Source organism: Psammomys obesus, unplaced genomic scaffold, assembly GCF_907164565.1.
Source record: "Psammomys obesus unplaced genomic scaffold, mPsaObe1.curated_primary_1811, whole genome shotgun sequence".
In the NCBI taxonomy this organism is placed as follows: domain Eukaryota; kingdom Metazoa; phylum Chordata; class Mammalia; order Rodentia; family Muridae; genus Psammomys; species Psammomys obesus.
In genome coordinates this window covers 18654840-18670987 of record NW_026596046.1, presented here as the reverse complement: position 1 = coordinate 18670987, position 16148 = coordinate 18654840, and the positions used below count along the sequence as shown (strand labels likewise).

Here is a 16148-nt window from a genome sequence, read left to right as displayed (position 1 = left end):
TGTGTGTGTGTGTGTGTGTGTGTGTGTGTGTGTGTGTGTGTGTGTGTGTTTGGTGGTAAAAATAATTTGGAAACCCAAAGTGCTTTTACATTCATAATCTAATTTGGAGAACATCCCTGTAAAATAATCGTGGCGTGATCTGTCTCATTTAATGAGTAGGGAAATTGCATCCCAGAGAAGAGGAGCTGATAGACTGTGTTCTTAGGAGAGGCTTGGCCTGCGGTGGCGCTCCCGTCAGTGACAGGGAAAAGGCATCGGATGTGTCCCGTGTTCCAACAGCTAAGTGCATTGAAGAAAGTAATCCTTCTTTCTCTTCTTCCAGTGCTTTTCCACATAATGGCCAAAATGTAGGCCTCTCACCGTTCCTGGGGACCCTGAACACTGGAGGGTCGTTACCAGATCTAACCAGCCTCCACTACTCAGCGCCCATGCCAGCCTCCCTGGACACCAACGACCTCTTTGGTAGCATGAGTGTGGGGAATAGTGTGGGCAACCTTCCAGCTGCTATGACTCACCTGGGGATAAGAAACTCCTCTGGTAAGTCCTCCCATGAAGAAAGGGCCTTGGCTGTGTCCCCTGGTGTGACTGTTAGGGGCATCATTGAATGAGAGTGACCGCATCTCAGCGACATATTATGGTGTCCTTTGTACGGCTAACATCTGCGCTGGGGGTCCATTTCTGCTTGTTTGATAAGCATTGGAGCAGTTGTGCTGCGCCCCGTCCCCCATTGTCTTCACAAGCGCACGGATGCATAGAACTTGGGGAGGGACAGTTAGGAGAAATAGGTGCCATTCCATGCCAACTGAACAGCGTCAGCACTTCTTATTAGCATATGGTGATCTTCTGCCATTTAATCCATTTCCTTAGCTGTCCCCAGCTCCCCATTGGATTCCAAAAGGACAATATTTTAAATGTCAGCAAATTTACAGTGGGGATGATGAAAATATTTATACTAACATATGTAGATTAAGTAGCAATCTACAACAGCTCGAACATATTGAAGGGTTCAGAAGTGCTTCCGGACATGGTTACCGGCTGTAGTCATGCTCTTGTAATGTGCTCTTGTTACTGTGCAGGCTTGATTGTCCACAGCCAGAGCCTGTGCTGAAGCATGACTTCCCGTTGCCCAACACTGCTCTTGTCAGCACTGGGAGCAGGCTGTGCTTCGTCCTCCATCCAGTGCTGCCGTACGGCCCCAGTTCAAGGTGCCTGCTGGAAATTGTGCTGTTGAATTTGGAAGGGCTCCCCAGCCTGTAGGTAGAGGAGGTGGTTGCTGGCCTCCACTCGGGGTTCAGTGAGATTCAGCAGGCAGAGCAGAGCCTTCCCAACCGGGAGAAGCTCCATAGGGCTCCCTGCCAGGTCTCCAGCGGTACTGTGGGGCTGCTGCTAAGCAGCATGGATTCAGTTCTGCACAGCTGGCTACAGACGCCATCTTTATTTTTATTTGAGGAAGGCTTGGGGTTTTTTGGTTTTTGTTTGTTTGTTTTTTGGAGAGAGATGCCATTTAATCACAAACCACCTTTTATCTCTTAAGGCAGAGTTTTAATTCTTTTGGAAACCAAGTCATGTGTGGGCAAACACACTGTCAAAAGTCAGTAGTGAAGCCACGTGACAATGCTTCAGATGCAGGGTGTTTTAGACTGTTTTGGGGGTCTGGGGGGCACTGGAAGAAGACGCCAGTCTCTTCTCTCTGAGTGTCTTTGATTTATTTCACAACAGAAACTCTCAAACCCATTGAGAGTTTTGGACTCAGAGCCCGGGCAGTTCCCCTTTTAGATGAATTCTCAGAGCAGTGATGCCCGGGGTCACTGAAACAAAGCGCATCCCGAATGGCTTGCCCGGGACTTGAGGAAAACAGCACCCGCAGACTCTCTCCCTGGCTTCTACCTGCAGACCTCGTGTTCAGTCGTTGGCTATCCTCTTAGGCAGAGCAGCAGAGGGCAGGCGTCTGGCTTCATAGTGTCTGTGCACGCCTTCAGGTGCGTGCTGCAGATGCTGCAGAGCTGGCTCAGCGGTTAAGAGCACTGCCTGCTCTTTGCAGAGGACCCGGGGTCAGTTCCCAGCACCCGCATGATGGCTCATAACCACCTGTAACTCCAGTTCCAGGGCATCTGGTGCCCAGTTTTGGCTCTCACCAGCACCAGGCATGTTCATGGTACACATCCATGCGAGTAAACAGGCGCCCATACACATGAAATAAAAATAATTGTATGTTATATGAAATGTAAAAAGCTAAGGTAGGTTCATCACAAGTTCATCACAGCCTGAGTTAATTTTTTCTTTAAAAAAAAAAAAAAGTCAGGTGCCCATGTTTTTGAAAGATATTTAATCTTTCTTTCTAAGTGAGGTTTCTTTTTAAGTGAATCCAGACCTTTAGCTCCCTTATTATCTGAGCTACCTGGATCTCACCTTTTCATGGATTGGGTGGTGTCAGGATAACTGTCAGGATTCTACCATCAGCATCGCTTCTGGTGAGGTGGCTCGGTGGACAACAGCGCTTGTTGCCAAGCCTGGCAGCCTGAGTTCAACCCCCAGAACCCACATAAGGTGAACGGAGAGATCCGATTCCACAGAGTTGTCCTCTGACTACCACACGTGGGCCGTGGCCTATGCGCCCCTCCCCCATCATATACACATCTTACACACTATCAAATAAAAACTTCAACGCTAATAAGTTTGTGTTAGGTATGGTGGCCCACACCTGCAATCCAAGCAGCTGAAGGAGAGGCAGGAAGGTCAGGAGTTCAAGGTCATCCTCTGCTACAAATTGAATTTCACTCAGGCCTGGTCTACGTGATAGATGCCCTGTCTCCATTTTAAAAAGTTAAAATAAATTAAATCATAATACTTTTGCCAGCTAAAATAATTGGTGTTGTAGTTTCTTCATGTCTGTTATTTTTATCAGAGAATTGTTTATTACATTGTTCTTTGGTGTGCACATGCTTGTGCAGGCACAGTACACAGGTGGAAGGCAGGGGGCACCAGGTGTGGCACCAAGTGCTCTTACCTTTCGAGCTGTTTGACTGGCCCTGTCTTCATTGTTCTGAACCAGTCTCGTGTGGCCCTGCCTGGCTCCAGCCAACACACATTGAACACCTGGATCCCCTGTTCCTGCCTCCCAGCTGCTGGGTTTGCAAAGTGCTGCTCTTACTTGTTCTGATTTTGTGTTTCTTGTTGTTCTTGCTCTTGTTCTTTTGCTCATGGTTCTAGAGATTGAGCTCAGAGCCTCAGGAATTCCAGGTGAGTGCTCTGCCACTGAGCTATCTCTCCTGCTCCCCACAAGCTTTTTTTTTTAAAAAAAAAAAAAAAAAAAAAAAAAGATTTATTTATTTATTATGTACAGTGTTCTGCCTGCACGTGTGCCTACACGCCAGAAGAGGGCACCAGGTCTCATTATAGATGGTTGTGAGCCACCATGTAGTTGGTGGGAATTGAACTCAGGACCTCTGGAAGAACAGCCAGTGCTCTTAACCTCTGAGCCATGTCTCCAGCCCCACAGTTTTTTGTTTTTTGTTGTTTTTTTTTTTTTTCTTTTAAATCGGCACAAACACACATTTCTGCTTCCTAACTCTTAGCACAAGAGCAGTGGGCTGAACTAACCATGGACATGGCCTGTTGAGGTAAAGGCAGCAGCAGCAGCTTTCTTGTGGAGTGGTGCTGTTCCGTCTGGGCTTGAGCCATGTGCCAACGGTCCAGCCGGGCACAGAGCAGGGGCTCTGGCTTCCTGGAACTCCCCTCTGGCTGCCAGTGCTATGGACACACCATTTCCAGATGGTCTTGTCCATGCTAAGGTTCCCCTCACCTCACCTTAGAGAAACAAGGCACTAGCAGAAATGTCCTTTCCCTGAGGTGGAAACACTGTTAACAGACAATATAGAGAAGCCAGAGTTGGAGTGGACTTTAAGGCTGAAAGGTCCAGGGAGGCATGGGGGCACGTTCCCCAGTGTTCAGAGGGGCCAGGCCACGGGAGGCCAGATGCCCGTGGAGGTTAAATCTGCTGCTGTGTAGGCTGAGGCTCCTTTCCTGAGTTGGGCCTGAGATCCCCACTACCTCCTGCTCTAGCTCCCCCAGGGGTTGTTTTCTCCGTCTTCTCTTCAGAAGCAGTAATTCTCTTCTCACTCAAGCTGGTTGCTTGGCAGCAGCTGTCTGAGTGTGGTGTTTCTGTGCCTTGCCTTTGGCATACCCGAAACATTTCCAGTAGGAGAGCTGCCCAGAAACTTCTTCACGCAGAGTCGTCACACCCTAGTAGGAAGTTTGCTATATTCCCTGGGAAACAAAAGCTTCAATCCAAAATCATAACAAGAAACTTGTAAACGTGTTATCTTGCAGGTCTCCAGAGTTCTCGAAGTAACCCTTCCATCCAAGCCACACTCAAGATGGCGCTGTCCTCATCCCTCAACAGCCACCCGCAGACGTCTGTGGCCAGTGCGTCTGCTCTTCACCCCACGCTCCGTCTCTTCTCCCTTAGCAACCCTTCTCTTTCCACCACAAACCTGAGTGGCCCCTCTCGGCGCAGGCAGCCTCCGGTCAGCCCTCTCACACTCTCTCCTGGCCCTGAAGCCCATCAAGGTTTCAGCAGACAGCTCTCTTCAACCAGCCCCCTGAACCCGTATCCTGCCTCCCAGGTGAGAGAGGCTTTTTAGGGTTCCCTAAATTCAACAGGCTGAGCAGCCTCTGGGCCCTTTTGGACCTGGTCCATTGTTATTACACCACGCGCCCCTGAGATGCACTCACTCCTGCCTTCTTCCCAAAGTAAGAGAGAAGGGGTGTGCACAAGTCAGAGTGCATTAATGATTTTCTAATAGCGGCCTCGTGGTGTTTATTGCCTGTTAGCAAATAGTAAACAATTCATAGTCATTAACTCCTGAAGTTGGGGCGGGGAAAGGGGTGGGTATGGAGAATGCCAGGCAGTTCAGGTTAAAATGACAAACAGTATTTAAAAAGAAAAAAAAAAAAAATCAATCCTTGATCTAATAACTACAGTAAGTCATAGAGAAAACCCCAAAGCTTGGTGTCCTGACACTTCAGTGTAGATTCACCTCTTCCCTCATTCCACTATGTGCTTGGGAAACAGTACTCTCATTATATAAAATACTAGCTGTGACGAGGCTGACAGCTCCTACATTTGGAAGTCCTAGCCGGTTATGGAAATAGAAGAATGTCACGGTAGGCTAGCTGGCTTTGTTTTTGTTCTGCACTCTTAGGGTGGTTCTCCCTACCGTAATCTCTGGTAAATATATTTCAGCCCATTTGCCACACCCTAGATATATTCTAACCTCATTAACTACATGCTTCTTTCCATGAGTAATGGTTTACAAAAAGAACACAGGGAAGAGGTTAGATGACCTAGTTATTAGTCACTGTACTAGTTACTGGTGATAGGATACTGGTATGTGAGCAGTTTCTTCCGGGGAAGATGAGAGAGCATTTGGTAATTAAAAAAATTTTTTTTGCGTTTAAAAATGTTATTGGGTTCCTTTTAGGTTTTTTTTTCTAAGATTATTCTATGAGCTATACGAGTATTGTTGCTTTCTAGATATGTTTTAAGGGTCGAGAACATTGACTTTCTAATATTTTTATTACTATTATTTGTTTAATGTTTAGGTTTAGAAGCTGTCTTACTCATGCACATAGTTTCAAAAGGCAAGTGGTTCTGAAGGGCTTGTTTTGAAACAATAGTTGTCTCCCCTAACCCATTAACCATACTTTTCACTGCCTGGAGCTGGCTGTTTCCAACCATTTAGCTAATCTCTTTGGTATAAACATGTTATTTTGTTCTGGAGTTTTACTGTTAAGCATTATCTAATGACATCCTGCCATCCAAGATTGGGATTTAGTTTTCTTTCAACACTCCACAACCCTTTTCACACACACCTTGCTCGGCCTGCTCATTTAGTATAATTTCAGTTAGAACAATATGTGGTGTTTGTGTTCCTCTCGCTGCAGCGATGTGGTCAGACCTGACCCCACAGCACACGATGAAGTGACAGCGTGAGCCTTGCTTGCCCCAGATGTTAACACCCTGCCCTTTGTTGCTGGCTTTCTGGCGGAGCATTGCTAGTTCAGGCCCAAACTCTTGGATCTTAACACATTCCAAACACATCTTCTCTGAGCCTTCGGGAGAGCGTGCAGGTGCCTCTGCACGACTGCAAAATGTAGCTTACCTTCCATATAGTCAATAGTTGGGCCACATAGAGACATTGCTGCCTGGGGCTTTAGAGGTGTGGATTGCCTTACGCCAGTGGTAGACCTGAGACTTGGAGTGGCATCTTCTTCACTCCTCTGGAGGCTTGTAGGGTATTCCGTCTTGTCTCCAGCATTGTGAAACTTTGAGATAATGTGGCTTGGAATGAATCTGGAGGATTTCTTATATCTGGAAACTTATATCCATCATTTCTGGGAATTTTAATTATTTTTTTTCAATGACATTTCTCTAGAGTTTTCTCTGGAAATCCTGTTGTACAAATGTTGAACACCATGAAGTTTTCCTCTAATGCTCTTACTTTCTTCTATCACCTCTCATTAATTTTTCCTCCTTTCTTTGTCTGTCTGTTTGTCTGTCTACCTACTTACTTACCTTCCTGCCTACCTATCTAATCTGTCTGTCTATCTGTCTATCTATGTGTGGGACATGGCACACATACAGAGATCAAAGGACAACTTTTGGGAGTCAGTTTTCTCCCCTTGCCGTGTGGTTTGGGCAGTCACTCTCAGGTTGTCCAGGTTGGTGGCATCTTTACCTGCTGAGCTAGCTTTCTGGAAAATTTTTTGCACTTTAGTCCAACTCCTGTTTTGAATTTTGGTCCTTATTTGTGAATTTCTAAAAGTCCCTTCTCTTTCTTGTTTTCTGATTTTTTTTTTTTTTTTTTTGAGTATCCACTCCCTGGGATTTTTTAGAAGTAGTTTTCTAACTTCTTTTATTTTAATAATAGAAATTTTTTTCTTCCCTCCCTCCCTCCCTCCTTTCTTTCTTTCCTTCTTTTTTGTTTTTTGGTCAGAGCCATACTATGTGGCCCAGGCTATGTATAGAAATATATTCCAAATATTTCAATATGTATGTCTAAAGGTAAGATTTTTTTTTCATTAACAGGTGATCAAGCCAAGGGCCTCGTACATGCCAGGTGAATGGTGTACTACTGAGTGACAGTTTTAATTATTTACTTATTTTTTTTTTTTTTTTGAGACAGGGTTTCTTTATGTAGCCCTGGCTATCCTAGAACTTACTCTGTAGACCAGGCTAGCCCTCAGCTCAGAGATCCACCTGCCTCTGCCTCGAGTTCTGGGATTAAAGGTGTGTCAGCACCACAACAGGCCAAGATAAGTATTTTTTAAATTACCTAACTCATTTCCCCACGTCTTCTTTCCCAAATTTCTGGTCTGTGCCTGTGTGGGCCCTGGTGGTCATGCTGGGTGCTCTGCCCACCTGGAGATGAGGTGGTCTGGCAGTTCTTGGCACACTGCCCACATTTAAGACCAAGACTCAGAACTGCTGGCAGGCAGCTCTGACAGGAGCTTGCTGAAGTCGTGACAGAGTGTCTCTTGGTTCCCTGGAAGCATCTGTCAGAGGTTCTAGTACACTTGGTTAGGAGTCTCAGGCCGGTCCAGAATCTCTGAGCAATACTGTACTTGTTTGATACTTGCACGTGTGTCTGGATACCTGTTTCTGGGAGCCAAGTGGGAGGTAGCTAGCTCCCCTTTAGTACACTGAGACCTTACCTTACCCTCCATTCTCCTGGCTAGCATCAGGGAGGGCGGCTAGTTGCCCTCAACCCAACCAGACCCTCCTGGGTTAAACTTCAACCCCTGCTCCATTTTGTTCCCAAACCTGGAGCTCCTTAGGGCTACATTCTTAGGAACCAGATTTCTTCTTGGCTCTTCTTGTTGAGGACTTAACCTTTGCCTTCTCTGGTGTTTTACAAACTTGGTTGCCATTTTCTTTTCTCCCATATTCTTTCTCCTCCCATCGGTGTTGTTTATGGCTTTGGTTCTGTTTGTTAGTGCTCACTATTGTTAGAGTTGTATTAGCATCTTGTTTTAGAGGAGTTTAGGATGGTGGTACAGCTAAGTACCCTTCTCAGTCTTCCGTGTCTCCCCAGCAGTGTGGCTTTAAAAACAAAATGACATTATTTGCACTGAGAATACAGAGGAAATTGGTTATATTCTTGTTTGGTGAAACAATAGAAATGTCACTGCTAGAAAATGCTTTCTGGGATATAAAGCTGAAATGAGCTTGGAAGGAGCGGAAGCAGGGCATCTCAGCAGAGCAGGCAGAAGCCCAGACTCTCCTCTCACCTGGACTTTCTTAATCCTGAACCTTATTACCTGGAAGCTAATGAGTCATGTGGTTTGTTTCACAGATGGTGTCCTCAGAACAGAGCCCACTTTCCTTCCTGCCTGCAGACGCTCAAGCCCAAGTATCCCCACCGCCCCCTTACCCCACAGCCCAGGAGCTGCCTCAGCCACTCCTGCAGCAGCCCCACAGCCAAGAGGCCCGTGCTCAGCAGCCCCAGGCAGCCCCCTCCCTGACACAGTCGGACTTCCAGCTCCTCACTGCCCAGGTAAGTCCCTGGGGGGCACAGTGAGGTGAAAGCCTATCTCACCTGCCCTCCGGCTCTAAGAGTTACCTCCTTATTCCCAAAGGGCTCGCCTCTTACCAACTTCTTCCCAGATGTGGGCTTTAACCAACAGCCCATGAGGCCCAGCCCTGCCTTTTCTCAACAGGTAAGTGGTTGCTCCCGTCCCTACCTTCCTTGATGCATAAAATGCACCATCAAGGCCAGTCTGTGTGTAGGCCGCCTCAGTGGAAGAGCAGAGGTGCCCCATCTCTGTCCCAGTTGTGTCCCACCGCCAGGAGAGCCTTACATCATCCCTCTCACTCAGTACCAATGTGGCTGCCTTCATGCCTCATGCCTGTGTGTGCAGTTCTCATCAGAGAACCTGTCTGAACTGCAAGTGCTGGATTTTGATAGCATTCCAGTCATAGAGATGGGAAGATAGTTTAGTCAGTAAAGCACAAGGACTTAAGTTCCACCCCCAAAGCCTACGTGTGAAGACATGTACCCCAGGGGCAGTGGTGCACACCTTCAATCCCAGCACTTGGGGTGTATAGGCAGGCGGATTCCCGTGAGTTTTTGGCCAGTATTGGGTACCTAGCAAGTTTCAGACCAGCCAGGGCTACATAATGAGACCCCCGTTCAGAAAGCAGGACGGGGGCTGCAGAGATGGCTCAACAGAGAAGAGCACTTGCTGCTCTTCCAGAAGCCGCAGGTTCGGGTCACAGCGCCTACACGACAGCTTCTAACCCCCCAGAGCTCCAGGTCCAAGGGATCTGACCCCTTTTCCTGGGTGTGCATGTGGTGCACATACATGCGTGTAGGCCAGCACGTATGCACATAACAACACAGCTTTCCAAGACAAAGGGTAAAGAGATTCCTGCTGTGACGGTGCACGCCCACGCTCCCACCACTGCGCCACCAAGGACAGGTGAGCCCTGGGCTCTCCGGCCGGCCAGCCACGCCTAGTTGCTGAGGTCCAGGCCAGGGAGAGACCCTGTCTGAAATTTGAAAGGTGGAGGACATCTGAGGAATAACAGCCAAGGTGTCTTCTGGCCTCTAAAGGCACACGCAGTACAGGTGTCCACACACACACATGAGCATAGACACACGCGCACATCCACACACAGGGACCCTGGCAGCTCATCTCCTATGTGGGTGCATCTGAAGGACAAGGAGGCACAGCTGGCCCCAGCAGCGGAGTTAAAAGTACTGTAGCATTGTGCCTGCAAGCCTGGCACTGCTGCCAGCCCAGGGCACGGCCTTCTGGGAGAGCCCAGCCCGAGGCTAGGATGGGGGAGGTTCCTTCCACAGAGCATTTTCATTTGGCCACCTTCTTCTGCTTTTGTGTTTTGAATTGCTCTAGACTGTAGTGTTTAGTAAGGATCAGTCAGGCTCCAGAATGAGTCAAAAAGTGAAGGAAGGACTCCTTCCTTCCTTCCTTATTTCTGAAGGACACCTCCAGAAATAAAGGTAGCTATTGCCAAGGAGGCCATGGCGACACCCTGTGGCAAGAGCGAGGGGTCATCTTCTCTCTTGGTGTTTTGTTGCTGTTATTGTTTTGTGTTTTGCGGTGCTGAGCATCAGACCCAGGTCTAACACATGCAGGGCCCTCCGGCACTGAGTTCCACCCCAGCCCTGCCTCATGAGGTGAGGGTAAGCACGTCCCTCCAAAGTGTTGGCACCCTTTCTTCTGAGACTTTTAAAAAATGGTTTTAAGCCTTAATTTTAGCAAAGATTTCCAGATGAGAACCCCATGGTAAGCCGCCCTCACAGGCTTTGTCTAAGAGAGATGCTGGCAAGGGTAAAGGCTTTCCCTCTCTCCATTCCCCAGAAGCCAGAGAGCCCACTATTTCCTTGACCACAGAGGGACCTCTGAGGGGCTCCCACAGCCTTGGTCAGGCTGAGGAACGGGGATATCTCAGACTCAGAGGCTAAGCTGTGACCACTGGTGTCTCCTGGAGTCGGGTAGCAGGGAGCGTGTGGGCAGAGAAAGCCACCCACTTGCAGTCCTCACCGGCCCGCCTGAAGCCCAGGGACTATTCTGCCTGTATTACCACACAGCAGAGCCCTCGAGGTCCTGGGCCAAAGGGACTCGGGGGCAGTCGGAGGATGTGCCACACTTGTCCACACCTCGGAAGCAGAGCTGCTGCCCACAGTGTGGCTTTGCTTCCAGGTGCCTTTGGTGCAGCAGAGCCACCGAGAACCACAGGACTCATGTCACTTGAGACCAAACCCGTATTCCAACTGTGGGAACTTCCCGAGCCCCATCCTGACAGGTGAGTGTGGGCCACCCCTCAGCGTCATTGTGGGTCTCATTTCAGCGTTTTCACCTCTCTAGGACAGGTTAAGTCATACAGCATTAGCTAAATGAAATCCCCTAACTCGGCCTGACTTTAAGATGCAAGTGTTAGTCTCGGGTGACTAAAACCATTCAAAAGGGAAAACCCTACAAAACGTCAAAGACTTAGTTGGGCGTGGCAATACATATCTGTATGTATTGACACACTAGGAAGCTGAGAGAGGAGGCTCCCTTGAGGTTGAGGCCAATCTAGGCTACGCAGAGAATGAGACCCTGTCTAAGGAAAAAAAAAGTTGATTCCAGAGCCTTGGAGTGGTCAGCACAGCTCACCGTCCTGTCTGGGAAGATGACAGGATAGCATGTTGGGGACTGTCACTCTTTAGAAGCCTCAGTCCTCCTGTCCCCACATCTCCTCTCTGCTCCTTTCAGAAGAGACAAGCACCAGCCTGTTCAAAGGCCTCAGCGGGGGCCTGTCGGGCATGCCTGAGGTCAGCCTAGACATGGACACTCCGTTCCCACTGGAAGAGGAGCTGCAGATCGAACCTTTGAGCCTGGATGGACTCAGCATGCTAAGTGACCCCAGCATGGGCCTGCTGGACCCCTCTGTGGAGGAGACGTTTCGAGCTGACCGGCTATGAGCAAAAGACAGTGGAACAGGGGAACTGAAATGGCCAGAGTAAGCTAGAGTGGAGCCAGCAAGCACCTAGCCATCAGCATGGAGGGAGCTGTGCTGCCCAGGCTCGCCATGAGGTCCCAGCTCAGACATCATGGCTTTCCTAGACACAGCTGCACCCTGCCTCTCCAGCCTGTGGCACCGGTTGTACCGCTGCAAGCGGGCTGTTTTGGAGCTTCTGGTGGCCAGGAAACTCACCGTGTCTCCCTTGATCCTTTTTATGGCCACCTAGCCAGTCAGTGTGTAAACATAGGAAGTGCTGTGTAACAGGTAGCCGCTGTAGCGTCGTCAGTACTCGAAACCTGTGGAGGCCTGTGGATTGGGCTCAGTGTCACACAGCGGTACCAGAGCACCACGATGCCTTTCTGTCTGACCACCCAGGCCAGGCACTCTGCAGCTGGTGGGTGTTCTGGGCCTAGCCACTGTTCTGCCAGATGCCTTAATTAAAATGAAGACGCTTAACCACCCGTCCCAGGGCAAGCTTTGGTTAGACAAGCAGTGCGGCTTGCTTCCTCCTGGCGCGTGATCTCCCTCCTGCCGCTCTCCTCTCTGCGCGCCTTTCCTTCGGGAGCAGAGGGAAACTCATTTGCTCACTGAAAAACCTTCCCTGGAAACAGGGTGAGCCTGAAGAGGACAGTGCTCCTTCTAGGAGACTGAAGGAGGAGGAGGCTACAGGCATGTCACCTGCGCAGGACGCCCTCCATCTTGGGCCTGCCACCCTCCAGCCCCACGGAGAGGGCTGCCGGGACTCCTGTCAGTGCATAGCAGCCGAGCTGCCCTCTTCCTCTCCAGCTCTCTCCGCAGACCCCAACTTTAATGCAGTTCCCGCTAGACTAAACTCCAAGAGCACAGGGACTGTGCCTCGTTCCTGACCGAGCTCTGGAGCCTACCAAATGCCTGGTAGGAGTGAGTGCTGTGTAACTGGGTGCGGTACCCAGGCGTGGCGGTGGGAATGACTTCCAGGCCGTGGGCCAGTCAGAGCTATAGCTGTGTCTGTTCCCTGCGAAAGCTCAGAGCTTTAACCTTCTCGTACCGGTGCCTTCCAAGTCATACTCACTTGATTATGCCTTAACACTAGCTGACCAGATCTGTCACTAGGCTCATCACCCCTCCTCCTCGGCATTATGGCCCCCAGCAGCTAGGTGGGAATCATCCAGCGCGTGCATCCGGAATGGCCCATCACACCAAACCTCCTAAGGGTGGGACACCTGGCGCCCTGACTGGGCCCCACAGCAAAATCTTCCCACTCAGACCCATGGTTTTTTGTTTTTGTTTTTTAATTTTCTAAATTGCCTAAAATAGAGGTACATATTCCAAGGTTAAGAAACAAGGCCTGATTCACGGGACTCTTGTTATTCGTTAACGCCTTATCACACAATAATCTGAGCAGATTCTACTACCACCTGCCTCCCAGCTGGTGGAGCCCACACAGCACCCAGGGGAGGAGCCGGGCATGAGGAGGTGGGGGCGGGGAGGACCCGAAGGAGAATCTTTGTTGGACAGCTGCTGTACTTCCAGAAGACACGGGGCTCTGGTGAGGCTCAGTGACTGTCCCAGCCCGGAGGGCAAAGATGAAACAAAGGCCGGCACGTCTGTGCCTACGGCAAGAGGGGCCTTCCCTCTGACAGGAAGCTGGCCCCTGCACCTCTCCACACTTGCCCACATCTTTTCTTCTTAGGCCCCCTTTATGGGTCTCCAAACAACCCTGACGGTGCCATGCTGCACTTTCCTCGAAGCCCCAAGAATTCCGTGCTCCTATTTACCTCAGTCTCTGCCGTTTAATTGGGAAACCAAATTAGAATCCTCTTTACCCAATTCCACCCCCGAAGATGCCCCTGGCCTCTGCTTGCGAGTCCTGTTCCTAGCGAAAACTCTCATAGGCTTGATGCCTGAGGTCCCCCAGAGGGGTGACAAGTTAAAGCTTTCAGTCTCTGTGCTGCCCAGCACCCCAGCCTACTCGCCCACAGAAGCTGGTCCCTGTGTCGGAGGCCCCTGAGGCGGGGATCGGTGCTGGGGGAAGAGTCTAGAGAAAGGGGGCCTCAGCACAGGCTGCCCTCTGCTTTGTGCCTTATCCGGGGGATCATCGCATCAGGGGAGGGCCTGCCTTGTAGCAGGAGTTCCCATAGCCCCGTGCCCTGAGCTGCCCTGCCCTCCAGCTGCTGGGGACACTCTGGCTGTGGGACACAGCACTGAGTCTTAGGCCTGTCAGCCTGGCCTGGCCACGTGAGACGCTTTAAGCCGCTGGAAAGCCTACTCCGTCTAGATGCTGTCGAGGACCCCGGGACGGCGTCTCCGCACCCCAGCCATGTAAGCCTGCCCTCGCTGCTGCCTTTGTGACAGTCGTGTCTTAGGCCTCAGCGCTGCAGCAGCTACAGGCTTTCCCCGGACCTGCTTGTCAGTGTTTTCACTTTGTCACACCCGCTGTACTCGTTTCAGTACAGCGGTTGTGGGTTTGTAGGATGTGAGTGTGAAGAGAAATGTTTTCATTGTGTCAAGATCAGTTCTCTGCCCTGCTCCCCTTCTCCTAAGTGTACTGTGTCTTATCTGAACCGAGAGGTCGTGTATTCACGCCCATGCGCGTATCTGAAGACATTTCCTGCTGGGACTCTCCAGGGCTCTTCTGATCTATGCACAGATGGTTCCCAGCATTTCCACTGCTCCAGGACGGGCCATCCCAGCAGCTAATCAGACTTCCTGCCAGTGTCCTAACTCCCGGCCCTTTGTTAAGCAATATTGAGAGATTGGACTTTGTATAAAGTAGCTTCCAAGTTTCATAATGTATCATTTTACATCTTTCGTAATTAAAAGCAGCACAATATGGTTGTATCTGCTCTCGATGTTTCTCTTTGGCCTTGGGTTGCAGCATGGTGGGAGGCCTCTCTGGCTCTCTTTGCCTACTTGGCTGGCAGTCACTGATGTGTGACCATTGTCCGGCTCGGTCCCATGCCAGGCCACTTACTGAGCTGTCTCATTTCATATGCAAGGCACACGGTCCCTTTGAAACTGGGTAACAAGGACAGAGCACTCTGGATGGCCCCATGTTCTGCCACCTACCTCCTCCAAAGGCCCAACCCCTTGCCCCATCTGCTCTGTCCCTGCACCACCAGCCTTGACCCTCTTCCCAGTGCCTTCTGCCCGAGGCATGAGCCTCCTGTCCTTCAGAGGGAGCTCCCTCAGCCATGCCGAGTGCTCAACTTGGGGGTGACTCCTCAGATCTCCCTCAGAAATCCCACCTCTGGCAGGATCCTGAGAGGCCTCCTTAGCCCTGACCCTGTTTTGAGGCCAACTGTGGATTTCACCCTTCTCTTGGTGAGCTTGACCTCTTCCGGGCCCCTTTTCCCTTCCTTCTGGGCCGATCCCCGGTAAGTGGCCTCTAGGCTGTCCGAAGAAATCTCTTCTTGCTTTGACTGCCCACCCCTGGTCTTTCCCTCTCAGAAAAGGCCCACCCTGCCCGCAAACCCAGCCCTCTGCTCCCCTGTGGCTCTCGGTAGAGCCCATAAAGCCTTCTCTCTCACCCAGCCACCCCAGGCAGTCAGGACCAGCTCTTTCCCTCCTCGGCCCCTTGTTGCATCCTCCCCTAAACTTGCCCAAATCTCTCACTGCCTTGATCCCTCTCCCCTGCGGGAGCCTCTGGCTAACCTGGGTTGATTTTCCACGTGTCATTACCCGGCTCTTCCTCTAAGACCTGCCTGGCCCCCAACCCCAGGCCCTCTACGTCAGCCTTGCATCTGCCTCAGTCTCCCCCCCAAAACAGAAAGCAACCAGCCTTTCTTCAAGCCCCACTTGCCCTCAGACCACAGGCTGTCCCCCTTCTCTCCCAGAACACAGACATAGCCCCCGCACCGGGCTGTGGACTCCCTTGCGTGGGGCATACTGACGGCCTCTGGCCTTGCGTTACCATCCCGCTGACCCTCCCCTGACACGGGAGCCCTTCCTTGGACCATGCCCCTTTTCTTCAGACCCTCTCTGGCTTCCTCCTTCTGCACTCAGGTCCAGGGTCTCCTTTATGGTCCCTCGCCACTGCCATCTACTTCCTCTAAGCCCGTGCCCCTTGCTCTCTGTCCCCGATTACCTGTCAGCTCAGGCTCATCCACATGCCACCCTACCTAGCATGCAGAAGAAGCATGAGCCTTATAAATCTATGTGTGAGGGCTGGAGAGATGGCTCAGCAGTGAAGAGCACTGACTGCTCAGCCAAAGGACCTGGGTTCAATTCCCAGAAACCACACAGCAGCCCACAATTGTCTGTGACTCCAGTTTCAGGAGATCTGACACCCTCACACAGACATACATGCAGGCAAAACTACACATAAAAAGAAAGAAATCTTGAAAATAATAATTTAAAAAATCTGTGTGAAAAAAGCATTCACCGTTATCTGCCTTCCTTCCCAGTGAGTTCTCGAGAACAGCAGTCACGGCTGCTGACCTTATGGCCACGTTGAGCGTGCAGTGCCTGGCATGGAGTCCGAGCTCAGTCAGCACATCCCAGCTGCTGAACCCTCTCTGTCTGTGGTCACAGTTGTCACCCCGGTGCTCAGGATGCAGAGCAAGCCTTTCTCTCCACACTTTAACCCAGCCCGAGCCCCGGTGGGCCACTCAGAGCCCGCTTCTCTGGCTCCCTC

General features: G+C 50.6%; 1 protein-coding gene across 1 annotated transcript in view; it reads left to right on the top strand.

Moving 5' to 3' along the window:
* Crtc3 (CREB regulated transcription coactivator 3) overlaps nucleotides 1-14353 on the top strand; it is a gene marked incomplete at its 5' end in the record, with an annotated part of 98424 nt that extends 84071 nt beyond the window's left edge. The window contains 6 exon segments of the mRNA XM_055623327.1: nucleotides 323-537; nucleotides 4330-4625; nucleotides 8358-8558; nucleotides 8641-8721; nucleotides 10729-10831; nucleotides 11284-14353. Of these exon segments, the coding sequence (XP_055479302.1) occupies nucleotides 323-537; nucleotides 4330-4625; nucleotides 8358-8558; nucleotides 8641-8721; nucleotides 10729-10831; nucleotides 11284-11492 (1105 nt within the window).
* Between the last annotated feature and the right edge of the window lie 1795 nt (nucleotides 14354-16148).